Genomic DNA, 11,895 nt, shown 5'->3' on the forward strand with positions numbered 1-11,895 from the left:
GACATTCATGGAAATGAAGACGAACATTTCGAATCATTCACTTATCTTCCACGAACCAACGAAAACGTGAAATGGCTATACAACATACATTTCAGCTCCTTTGACAAGTGTAAAATAACAGTACTGTATTGTTAGAGCCATCACATTGTTCAAATGAAATTGACAATCATTTCTGTTTTCTTCAAATATCCTAGCATTTACTGACCTACATTGGATTGCGGTTAGCATCTTTGATGTATAAAAGTCTTTCATCTGCAGGCAGCTCTTGGTGGGAAGTTTGGATACTCAAAATATTAACGCATGCAATATTAACTGCAAAATAGTAACGTGTAGATGGGGGGGCTTTTGGGCAAAATTGACTGGGGATCAGACTATATATTCTACCCATACAATTCCAACAGTCCACCTGGACTTCCTGTATCTGTGAAAGTCCCTCTTCAGGACCACCGCGTCAACAGCAGACCACATGACATAACCGAAGGTTATGGTCGGCTCAAGCTATGATGCCAGGTTGGATGTTCAGTTTCAATGAAATACTTTGGAATGTACAGACGGGCCGGATGTGGCCCTCAGGCCGTAGTTTGCCCATCCCCGCTGTAGATGGTACTAGCTGCACAGTGGTTGAGTGGTTAGCATGTTGGCCAGTCAGGAGATCAGGAAGCCCTGGGTTCGAACCTCCGCTGTGACATCAGAATATTGTCCAATGTATGAACGGTTGTCTATATGTGCCCTGTGATTGGACCAGTCCAGGTTGTACCCCACCTCGCCACAAGACAGCTGGGATAGGCTCCTGCACACACGCAAGCCTAGCCAGGATAATTGGCATAGAAAAATAATGGCTGAGCAGATGTTGGAGAACAGGCTCTTCAGAGTAAGAACAAGTCACATTTGGGGACATTGGTTTTTATTGACGTCAAACAGCTGTACATTTATTTGCCTTTCTTGGCCTTTATTTTCCTCAGGTAGAACTCAAGTTCTTTGCCCTCCAGGATGTAGCCGTCTGCTCTGCCACATTGTCCCGGTCTGGAGGCAATGCAGGCTGCAAGGAGAAGACAAAAAATAACAAAAAGGCACCAATAGGCGTCAAGCTTCACCCCACCAGCAAAGTAGTTCTTTGGCATAACAATGCTACGTTCAAATGCAGGTAACATTAAGTAAATGAGGCGTTGTTGGTCGTTTATTTCCAGGAAGAAATAGTTGCATCCCATTAAGTGGAGTCTTCGCTTTCTTTAAGCTGTTTGTGTATCTTTAGAACGCTCAGAGGAGATAAAGTAGTGTCTTCAGGTCTTTTGTAAGGATTGTAAGGTTGATGGGCAAAATTCCCCAAAGTGCAGTTTTCCTTCAAATGCCATGGCCCTAGTGGGACTGTTGTGACAGCATCCATTTTGCATCGCTCCTCACTCACCAAGAAGTTTTCCCTGCTGGAACTGCTCCTCCAAGATGGTGCTGATTTTGGCAGTCTTTTTACGCTCATCATACTTCTTCTGGATCTTCTTGGACCTCTTTTTGTTCAGGACCTCTTCCTCCTCAGGAGTCTGAAGTACAAGAACAAAAGGTCAGACGAAAAGGAACACCAAATTATGACAAAGGTGAAATGTCATGAGCTTTGGCATGTCTTTCTCAGAGTGTTCATTAGCATCACTTCCATTCAGTAGCAGAACTGGACAAAGTTATCTTCCCTGAAAGACCAAGAGACCAAAACTCCATTTTAGTTGCATCCAGCCAAAACCCGTCATACCAGTTTGGTTCCTTTCTTGCGTCCCAGAGGAGTGGCGTAGTGAGCCTCATACCACTGTCTGAAGGGAAGGCTGTCGACCAGGACAATGCAGTTCTTCACCAAGGTCTTGGTTCTGACCAGCTCATTGTTGGAGGCATTGTAGACCACGTCGATGATCCTGGTCTTGCGTGTGCAGCCTAAAAACAGATGCAGGGGGAAAATGGCTGCTTATTTTGGCTTGCGTATGAGCGACGACTGCAACAGCGGTGACAAGTTCTTCTCAGATTCTAAAACATCAGCACTTGCATTCAGTAGCAGAACTGGTAAAGGCATCATCATTGAGAGAAAGGCTGATGTTCACAACTCTGATGGACACTTACATTCAGAACCCCATGAGAAGTTCCCAACGTCCAGCCTCAGAGCTCGATACTTTTTGTTCCCGCCACGGACCCTCACAGTGTGGATACGCCGGGGTCCGATCTTGAGGAACAGATCGTTTAGGTTAGTTACAAATGTAGCATACGTATTTGTCCCTCAAAGCGCTTCTTGCGTGTCAGTGTAACTATGACTAGCCCTAGCATGGGTAGGTCCCCAGCTTTGCACCAAAACGGCACAACAAGACCCACCTAAGGTCCGGTTTTCATCACTCACGCTCCATCAGGCTTTAACTCACACGGTGGTGTTTACCTTTGTGTTTGCTGGAGGTCGTCCCAGTTCATACTTCCTCTTCTTGTGGTAGGGTTTGCGTTTGCCGCCAGTCTTGCGGCGTTTGTGCCAGTTGTCCCTAGAAATACCTTTGGCAGAACACTTTGTAAGTAGTGGACATGTTGATGCAAATACTGCACAATAACCAGGCTGTGCTTGAGCAATCAGTTCTCCAAGGTAGGGTGTCCACATTGTGTATTTGGACTCCGCATAAAGAGCTTCATCATGTAACCCAAGCAAAGCTCAATTCTTCCGCTTAGTTGAATTCATGAAAACCAAACATGTAAAAGGCACAGCCTAGTTAGCGACGTGTCAGTTTAGTAGCCTTAATGGCTTCCTACAACACCACAAACTTTCATTCAGACACGTAGTACCGCCTGCCGTGTGGTATACATGCAATGACTGTTAATGTAAAAAATAACTCCGCGTCGATGCTAATTAAAAGTACACGCTTGAGCAAAGCATTACTTAGCGGCTAAGGCTAACAGCGCCCGGCTGGGTAGAGTTTTTAGGTAATAAGCAATAACTAAATTGGTCGATTCGTGACACCACCAACTGCAAAGTTAAGGCAATGTGATAAAATACCTTAACTCCTCTCGAACACCACAACTACGCTCACTCCATCGTGCTTCAGCATCTCGCTACATGGCCAGCAGGAAGCCATCTTGGCTTGCATTTCAGACACCCAGTGAAAAAAACTTATTCAAAATGTCAACAACTGCCCGCACACAGTCAAGTTGCAATTACCGCTGCTCTATCCATATTTATCTTTAACATAATAGGCAGTGTGATAGCTAATCCTTTGATAAAACGACGGATGGACGAGGATTCGCCTTCCAACGCAAGCATGAAAGCACGTACCCATTCTTCGGCGCCGGCTAGAAAGAGGAAGCGCAAAGGCTCATGGGAACGTTTGAGGCCACGTGTTCTCGCGACAACGCTCAGCTTGGTGAGATTTGATGGTGTCTGCCGTTATTTTGTTATTTTCCAAACGTTCCAAAGCTAGAATTTGTCTTATATTTAACCTTTTGACAATAATAATAATAATACCAATAATAATACATTGTATTTGTATAGCGCTTTTCAGAGTACTCAAAGACGCTTTACAGTGAAGAAAAAAGAAATAAAAAATAGAGTTGAGTAAAAACAGAGTAAAAGATGCATTAAAATACAACATCCATACATTCATTGACAGGTAAAACAAGTCAGGTATAAAAAAAGCAGTCAGGTATAAAAAGTTTATTTAAACAGGATTTAAACAGGTGCGTTTTGACTTGTTTTTTGAAGGTGGAAGGTCAGGAGTGAATGGGCCAAAGAGGGTGGGGGCAGCGATGGAGAAGGCTCTGTCTCCCCAGGTTGGGAGCTTGGTCTTGCAGGGGAGTGCCAGGAGGTGGAGTCTGAGGAGCGAAGGGGACGCGGGGGATAGCTCCTGATCTATAAACCTGATCTGGTTTATATGATATTGAGATTAAGAAGAGAAATGTTTCATGATTCAGTCGACATCAGAGGCCACAAGGCAACAAAAGTCATGTTTTCATAGATTTCTTTATTTTCTTTCCAATATTATTTACAGCTGTTATGTCAACAGTACTTGGAGATGACCTTGAATTGCTCCACCCAAAGATGGTGTGCAGACAAGATGATCACTCCTCCCAGGGACTCATGTCCGTGTCGATGGCCACACAGTTGTAGGCGGCGTAACGCAGCTTCTCTTCACAAACCTTAGCGCTGTAGACAACACACCAGGGGGACGCTGGTCAGACATTGCAATGGGGGGGTGGGGGGGGCATTCAGTGGAATTGAACTTCAAAATACGCGTCTGACCTTGGATAATTGGGCAGGTAAAGTGTGCTGGAGCATGTGGAAGACTGCGGAAGTGCCTCGCTTTCAGAGCTACACCAGGAAGGAAGTATGTTTAGTTTAAGTGTCAGCCATTTTTACAAGTGTTCAATGATGACTGTATACTTGCCAAAATACTTGCTTGTCAGAGAAGACGTAAATTGGAGCAGGAAGACGACTTCGACCCGTTACAAACCTCAGGAACCTGCTTCGGTCCTCTGGAAAGAAGAAACCACCTTCAGTTTCATATGGCATTCATCAGTTGATCAATGAGGGTCGAAGGACCATTGGTGAAGTTAGTCAGCGCCTCCCACAGGTACTGCACCCTGACATCGTTTTGTTCCAGGTCTTCATAGCGAGCTGCAGAAGAGGACGATAAAACGATGATGATGCCTCGTCACGTGACAAGCAGGAGTCATCTGTTTGAGAAAACTCACTGAGTCTCTTGAGGGCTTCCACGCTGATCTCAGGATCTCCACACACTTTCTTTTCCACCTCCTGCCACGTGAGTAGATCCAGGACCGCCTGAGGGACAACCTTTAGCAGTCCAGTTTGTATGGCGGTGATCTGCGACAGACAACGGGCAAATGAAGAGTTGAAGAGGGCTAAGCAAAAGGCGAGAAGGAGATCTCCACCTGCTGCTTGCTCTCCTCCAGACGAGCCTTCTGGACCAGGCTGATGAAGTCCCGGCGGTCCTCATAGCGCACCACTCTGTTGCCGCCCCCAGGGACAAGATCCACCATCTGCCCGTCGCTCAGGAGGGTGGTGTAGACCAGCTCCTCGCCGAACCTGAATTCAAACGTCTCGCGGTCCATGTTCTCCATGGCGTCCAGCAGGTTGACCTGAGATCATGGAAGAAAACCAGGACTGTGTGATCTGACTTTGATCAATACGGTGCTGAACATGCTCACCAGCACGGAGTCGACAGCAGGGAAGTCTTTGCTCCAGCTGACGGTCTCCCCTGTCAGCTGCTTCCACACCAGCCCGGGCAGAGCCAGAACCTACCACAATCCAACTAAGTCAAAGATCCCGTATACTCAGGTGAAGGAAGGATGACCACACCTGACACCCACCAGGAAATCCTTTCCTCTGAGCGCAGCACCCATGAGCTGCCCGATCCACTCATATTTGTGGAACTCTTGACACGACGGGTTGGGGACGTAGAAATCTCTGGCCTCCAGAGAACCCTGGGTGGAGACCAATATCCGTAAAAGGAGGACATAAGTGGACGGAAGAACGGCACGTCTGGCCAAATGTGAGGAAAAGTCAATGCTGGGTCTTGGATGCAGTCCCCAACAACGCCGCCCAAACAACAGGTGACCCGCTTACTTGGTTGGATGTGCGAGTGAAGAAGGGCAGCGGCATGGGACACTCGGCCGAGCTGGGGCACAGCTCCTCCGACATGTCCGCCAGGCTGTCCCGGAATCCGCCGCCCTGGTCAATAATTCCCTCTGCAATGAATTTGCATTCCCACCACTGGTCGTAGCGAGCGGGCCACCTGTAATCCAACGTCTTCTCAAATTTATCCGACGGCTTCAGGCCTTCATACACCTGCAAGGATTAGACGCGCTCAGTGTCAGGAACACTCTTGGACCACCAGAGCGGATCTGGACTCGCCTGACTGAACACGGCGTTCTTGCAGCTGGCGTCCAGGGAGGGGTTGTCCCTGTGCTCCATGGCCAGGCGCCTGTTGATATAAAGGCAAGGCAGGAAGTTGGGCTTGCTGGTCTCCGAGTCCTTCAGGCATTGTGTAACCAGCGGCGAGCGTCGTTTGGACTGCAGCAGGAATTGCTTGATGCCCTGGAGGGCGCCACAGAGCACCAAAGAAATGATTCAACACAGTGCTCGGCTTTCTTCCGTCTTTTCGTGCAGAAGATGTGAACGTTCTCACTTTGATCTGGTTGAAGGTGCCCACACTGTAGTCCCAGGCCGGCACGAAGTGTGGCAGAACGCCGTCCAGCAACGAAATGAACCTGCAGGAAGAAACATGAACAGGAATTATTTGAGCATAGGCGCTTGATTGCTTGGCTAAAAAGCACGTTAGCTAGCCAACGTCCACCTCTGTATGACCAGCGCTCGGCGGTACAGGACGTCAGCTGGCGTCCCCTGGAGACGGGGGTAGCGCACCAAGTAGGAGGACTGGAAAACATCAGCGTTCAGTCCCAGGTCTCGCTCGCATGACGATTTGATCTTCAGTCCTCGGATGCGCACGTCGATGCCCTCATCTTCCCGCCAAAAGAAGGCAGCGGTGCGTCAGACGTCGGAAAACACAAGGGGACGTTTCTCATTGACGGGATGCAAGAACTCACCCCGACATTCCTCGATCCGGATCTCAATGACTGGCAGGTGGGACGCCATGTCTTCAAGCACGCATATTTCTCCAATCAGATTGCTGACGACAAAAGCCACGTACAAAAACATGTCAAGTGAAATACAGTACAGCATCCTCGCCGCTTTCCCCACACCATCGACAGCCGTCAAAGAAGAGCGAAATCTCAACATTTGACAAAAATCAAGATCAGTTGAGGATAAGGAAGTCCTGGTGTAAATGGTGTGGATTTGTTTTAGCAGTGGTCCATGCGTGTTGTACCGTATTAGCACATACGGTACATGGAAATAAACGTTCCCAACACGAGTAGCTCTTTTAGCGCTACTTTTATTCAGGAAAAGCAGCAGAAAAAAAACTTGGTGACCCTAATGTAGCCAGGAGAACATTTAAACATTTACACTGCCTCTGATGGGAACATCCCTACTTAGTGTTAAGTATTAAAAATAAGCCTTTTCCAGGCTTTGAAAGATTGTGTTGTTGTTATTTGCGGCTTGGGCCATTGGATTGGCGAGAATCCCCCGTGTGGAATATTTCCCTGGCTTGGCGATTGGAGGAACACTTGTCCTAATATGCTTACTCATCAATGGTGACATCACTCAGCTTCTTCAGGTTGTCTCCCTCTCCCCCGTACACAGTGACCCTCTTTGGCATGTAGTTGTCGTCTGTCGAGTCCACTGTCAAAATGAGCTTACTTAAAAAAAAGAAAAGTATATTACTGTTGTACATTATTGACAGCTCTGGTTTATTGCAAGTGGCGGCTTCTCACTTGACCACCGTTCCTCTCCTCATATGCAAGCGGATCCAGTGTTGTCCCTGCATGCCGTCGCTCTCCCAGTATGTCTTTGTGTCGCCGTCGGTCAGACAGTTCACCCCCCCGCTGGGATCCTCCTACCGGCACATGGGGCCACAAGGTGAGACAAAGATGTCCTGAATTATTGCAGCAAATGCGGTCGTCTTCATTCCTCACCGAACATGAAGAAACAAAAATAGTAGTGACACTCTGCTTCAGGCTGCCCAGGTTCTCGTCCTCTTTGCCTATGTGGTCATAGAAGTAGTGCACCAGGTCTTCGTCGCATTCATATGTCCATGTCGGAGGGACATACCTTGGCATTGTGAGAGAATGTACTTTGTTTAGGTCAGCGGGGGAAGAAACATTCCACAAGCCGACTTACCTAAGCTTCTCCATAGCTTCGTCATCTCGCTCCGCAATCTTGGGTTTGGAGCCGAGGAAGAGCGCATTTTCCACGTCCACCACCTGCTCCCACCTATTACACGCTTTGTGGTCGAAGCCGAAGAGCTGCTGCTGTCTGCTCAGCGTCTCCGGGGACTCCACCGGCACCAACCTGTCGCCACCCTCCGTGTGCTTGCACACCAGGATCCAACCCTCCTTCAAGTCCTGCCCTGGACGGTGCTCCTCCAGCTGCTCCTGGACAAGTAAGTTATCGCGGGGTCACAGCAGCATCCCCAAACACTGTCACGGGGAGGATGGATTGCATAAAGAGCCAGAAGAAAAGAACAACATCCTCACCTGGTTGAGTTTGACCCAGAGACCTTGGCTGTTGCAGTACTCCTCCCCTGTGGTCCGGATACACGTCCCCTTCTTCGGTTCAATGGTGTACTTGCACAGTTTCTTGTTGAGCGCACTCTGATGTGGGCTGTCAAAGACGGACACCACAGTCTTGCCGGCCCCTCCAGTGGATGTCCCAGAAGGGGTTGAGCCGCTGGAGGATAAATCCTTGCAGATTTTGTAGCACACTTCTTTGGGAACATAGCACAGACTCTCAGGTAGCGGCTCGCTCTTCTTGAAGCACTCGATACATCTGTTCAAGAAGCGAATCCGGCCGAGCAGCAGGTGAAGGCTGTCTCCCACAGACATGGTGATGATGCTGATGTTGGTGGTGGGGATGGACGGAAGTGGCAGTCAGCTGACATGACCCCGAGGTCCTCCTCTCCGCTTGGCTGCCCGAGGACCCGCCTGACAAACACGCCAACAAAAGAGAAAGTTCTTGATCACATCAGAATTAAGTCATACAGTCAGCAGCCGGGGTTTCGTGTTGCAATGAAACATACAAAGTCCAAAGGTTGATAGATTAGCAGTTCCTATGATGCGGCAATAAAACCACCAGTTCCTTGAAAGCTAACGTAGCAAGCTAGCAGGCGGTTGTCAAGTTTGGCTTTTCTATTGAACTGTTTATGAACTATTCTGTCATTTTAAGACACCGTAACATTAACAGACTTAACCATCGGCTACGTACCGCTAATGATGATCGGCGTTTTAGTTTGTCACAGAAGTATTTTAGTCCGTGATGATTTCGCTGCGATGTGACAATACGGAAGTGCCAAAGCTACTTTGACCTTCCTGGACTTCCGTACTTCAAAATAAGCGTTCACTTGCAATTCATTGTTTTAATTCTTCTGTGGCTTTATGTCTTAACACCACACTGCTTGACATAGATTTGACAAACCAAACTTTCTAATTTAGATAGTTTGAGAGAGCACTATAACTTTAAAATAATACAACTGCAAGCGCGAAACGAGGTACACTGAAATATGTTGTAAATGCAACTCCAAATAAATGCATGCCAGCCAATGAATGACAATTTGTTTTTAAAAAGGGATCATAGTAACTGAAACGATCGAAGTTGGCTTCCGATTTGCACGTAAGCTAATGGGAAATTTAAGGCGGAACTGACGTAATGAGCATGTGTGTCCCGATGGTCTGTTTATTGTGACACTTAAAGTGAAAGCATTTCAGACGTTGCCTTTACTTGATGCTCACCACTGGATATGTGGAACTTGTGAAATGCAATAAAGGCACATTTAGATGCTTCTTTAGCACCTAATCCGTATTAGACTTGGTCCACTTTAAAATTTCATGCGAGACGTGGTTTTATTGACAGCTCCTCCACAAAATAGGCAATCGTGTGCTGCAGTGAAATGCGTCCAAGCGGAAACGATCTAATGTTCTTTAGCACAAAGCAGCGTTTGTTAAAATTGTCTCTGAGCCATCCCTAGCCAGTCAGCAATTCATGGGGCCCCGTGGCTGTACCCACGCTTAAAAGTTGCTTGCCACCCGTCAGTAAACAATAGGAGAATCCTACTTTTCCCCATAATGCATTGCGCCAAACTGGGCTGCTTTTGTGTCACGTGACTTCCGCTCTCTCTCTCTCTCTCTCCTTTCCGAAGATTCATGACCTGGCAACGCGTCCTCGTGCTCAAGAGACTGGTAAGTGTTAAATTTGTTACGTTTTTCTTTAAATACATATTGTGTGAGAAGGCCCATAATCATGCTCTTTTTAAGTGAGGGGTGTATATATGTATGTATGTATATTTTGTGACAAGTGCGCCATGATGTGATGAAGAGCCCATGAATGCTCCGCATGGAGCATAGAACTAATGCGTTACTTGTATGATTGTGCTACACCTCAAACTTCAACTACAAATGTGCAACATAACTCGTGTAAAAATATAAAAAGACATTTAAGTATTGATGTAACGCTGTCCTTACGGAGGACTTGGCAGCACGTGGCAGCCTCGGGACCTAGTAGCACGAGGCATCCTGCTAAAGCTACATGCTAATAATGCTAACGGTCGCGTTCCACGACGATTACGGTTCATGTATTTGTATTCATATTAGAATAAAAGAGCATAAGTATTATAGATTATGTCGACTGTATTTAAATCATGGTAACCCCCCGACAATGATGTTTGTACTGTTTGCTTTTTCAGAGATGCAAGATCTCTTGATGGAAACGTAGATGAGGGTACACGGAACTATCCGTCCTTGAGGTAAAATGAACGTCTCCCAACACTTGCAATGATCTTTGGTGAAAGCCAGTGCTTCTCAAGTAGCGAGGAGGAAGGCAGTGACTAATTTGAATGCTAGTGCAGACGCAACATGCAGCTTTGCCATATCCTGGTTTCAAGCTCCTTCTGTACAGTGCAGATGGACTGTCAGGTTCACTATAGTACTTCCTTCAGTAGTATTTCAAATGAAATCAGATATTGGCAGGTCCCACAAATGTAGCATCACATCCCAGCACTCAGTCAGCTGCCCAGGCGACGTGTCTGGATCAGTGTTACGGTGCTGGAAGATGAAGCCTCTGCACATGTTTATCAGCTCTGCAGGCTGTTTTAGTTTCTGCTGCTGCTGAGAGGCTGCAGGGCGAGGCCCAATGAGAGTGGCCCATCCCGGGCATATGTCGGGACGGGCCTAGAGCAGGGCCACACACGCCATGCTGTTTGTGTGCATATTTGCAGGTGAAATTAATGCTTCCGAAATGTCCTGTAGGATGGCTTGCAGTGGATGATGGGAGTTGGCAACGAGGTGAGTCGTATCCTAGCTTGACTTCCTTTTGGCCTGGTGTGCTGTGATGTCCTTTAACACATCATGCAGACATATTATGGTGAACTTTAACCCTGAGCACACTGACCGACAGGGCCACGCACGCCATAGTTTTTGTAAGTGAAACTAATGCTTCCGAAATGTCCTGTAGGATGGCTTGCAGTGGATGATGGGAGTTGGCAACGAGGTGAGTCGTATCCTAGCTTGTCTTCCTTTTGGCCTGGTGTGCTGTGATGTCCTTTAACACATCATGCAGACATATTATGGTGAACTTTAACCCTGAGCACACTGACCGACAGGGCCACGCACGCCATAGTTTTTGTAAGTGAAACTAATGCTTCCGAAATGTCCTGTAGGATGGCTTGCAGTGGATGATGGGAGTTGGCAACGAGGTGAGTCGTAGCCTAGCTTGTCTTTGTTTGGCCTAGTGTGCTGTGATGTCCTTTAACACATCATGCTGACATATTATGGTGAACTTTAACCCTGAGCACACTAGCCCACGGATGGGGGTTAATCCGCTGTGGACCATTAACTCAAGATAATTTCTCTCCTGCAGGACATGCAGCGGTTGGCCAGCAGGGGGCAGTGGTTGCAACGCCCAAATGTTCAGGTGTGCAAAATCTTCTTTAAAATGTGAAATGTCCGCCTGTGTACCAATCATGTACTGCCATGTCAGAGACCAACTTTGCTCTGTTGTGGAATCTTCGTATTGGGAGATAAATGTCAGGACTTTGGCACAGGTTTACCCAATTCCCGTTGAGCAGAACCTGACTGAAGTCCTGAGACATTCCTCATGCTATCAGTCATGCTCATGTGTGTTTGAAAGTAACACCTGATTTGTCTCTCCAGCTGTCCTGAGTCCGACAGTACGGCGCCCCCTTGTGGATGAGACTAGAAGCAACATCCCTGCCTTGGAGTTTGGTTTCATGTAGCAATAAAACATCTCAAAATGGATGTGGT

General features: G+C 47.4%; 2 protein-coding genes, 1 long non-coding RNA gene and 3 other non-coding genes across 9 annotated transcripts; 1 reads left to right on the plus strand and 5 right to left on the minus strand.

The window, feature by feature from the left end:
- Positions 1-887: 887 nt before the first annotated feature.
- On the minus strand, positions 888-3,346 carry rps8a (ribosomal protein S8a). Its single transcript, XM_058062146.1, has 6 exons — positions 3,284-3,346; positions 2,405-2,511; positions 2,098-2,197; positions 1,739-1,914; positions 1,406-1,535; positions 888-1,039 (listed from the first exon to the last, which is right to left on the minus strand). The coding sequence occupies exons 1-6, from the start codon at positions 3,285-3,287 to the stop codon at positions 930-932; spliced, it is 627 nt and encodes a 208-aa protein (XP_057918129.1). The 5' UTR covers positions 3,288-3,346; the 3' UTR covers positions 888-929.
- On the minus strand, positions 1,617-1,685 carry LOC131110072 (small nucleolar RNA SNORD38). Its single transcript, XR_009120836.1, has one exon. It is a non-coding gene; the product is annotated as a small nucleolar RNA SNORD38 (small nucleolar RNA).
- LOC131110073 (small nucleolar RNA SNORD38) lies at positions 1,993-2,061 on the minus strand. Its single transcript, XR_009120837.1, has one exon. It is a non-coding gene; the product is annotated as a small nucleolar RNA SNORD38 (small nucleolar RNA).
- Positions 2,265-2,371, minus strand: LOC131110074 (small nucleolar RNA SNORD46). Its single transcript, XR_009120838.1, has one exon. It is a non-coding gene; the product is annotated as a small nucleolar RNA SNORD46 (small nucleolar RNA).
- Positions 3,347-3,918: 572 nt separating the features above from the next.
- Positions 3,919-9,142, minus strand: hectd3 (HECT domain containing 3). 3 transcript variants are annotated; one of them, XM_058062131.1, is made up of 19 exons: positions 8,846-9,142; positions 8,119-8,565; positions 7,763-8,016; positions 7,558-7,693; positions 7,357-7,478; positions 7,168-7,281; positions 6,571-6,653; positions 6,321-6,486; positions 6,153-6,234; positions 5,879-6,061; positions 5,591-5,812; positions 5,335-5,448; positions 5,173-5,262; positions 4,897-5,103; positions 4,699-4,828; positions 4,547-4,621; positions 4,404-4,479; positions 4,247-4,315; positions 3,919-4,150 (listed from the first exon to the last, which is right to left on the minus strand). In XM_058062131.1, exons 2-19 carry the CDS (start codon positions 8,464-8,466, stop codon positions 4,066-4,068), a joined length of 2,556 nt encoding a protein of 851 aa, XP_057918114.1. In that variant the 5' UTR covers positions 8,467-8,565; positions 8,846-9,142; the 3' UTR covers positions 3,919-4,065. The 3 variants fall into 3 exon arrangements, with proteins under 3 accessions (XP_057918114.1, XP_057918113.1, XP_057918112.1); XM_058062130.1 differs by having other exon boundaries at positions 3,920-4,150; positions 4,392-4,479; positions 7,763-8,010; positions 8,846-9,141; XM_058062129.1 differs by having other exon boundaries at positions 3,931-4,150; positions 4,392-4,479; positions 8,846-9,125.
- A 567-nt stretch (positions 9,143-9,709) lies between these two features.
- LOC131109790 (uncharacterized) lies at positions 9,710-11,889 on the plus strand. 2 transcript variants are annotated; one of them, XR_009120787.1, is made up of 7 exons: positions 9,710-9,816; positions 10,320-10,379; positions 10,882-10,917; positions 11,087-11,122; positions 11,292-11,327; positions 11,492-11,545; positions 11,785-11,889. It is a non-coding gene; the product is annotated as an uncharacterized LOC131109790 (long non-coding RNA). The 2 variants fall into 2 exon arrangements; XR_009120788.1 differs by lacking the exon at positions 11,087-11,122 and having other exon boundaries at positions 9,712-9,816.
- Positions 11,890-11,895: the final 6 nt, after the last annotated feature.

This window comes from Doryrhamphus excisus, chromosome 22 (genome assembly GCF_030265055.1).
Source record: "Doryrhamphus excisus isolate RoL2022-K1 chromosome 22, RoL_Dexc_1.0, whole genome shotgun sequence".
Taxonomy (NCBI): Eukaryota; Metazoa; Chordata; class Actinopteri; order Syngnathiformes; family Syngnathidae; genus Doryrhamphus; species Doryrhamphus excisus.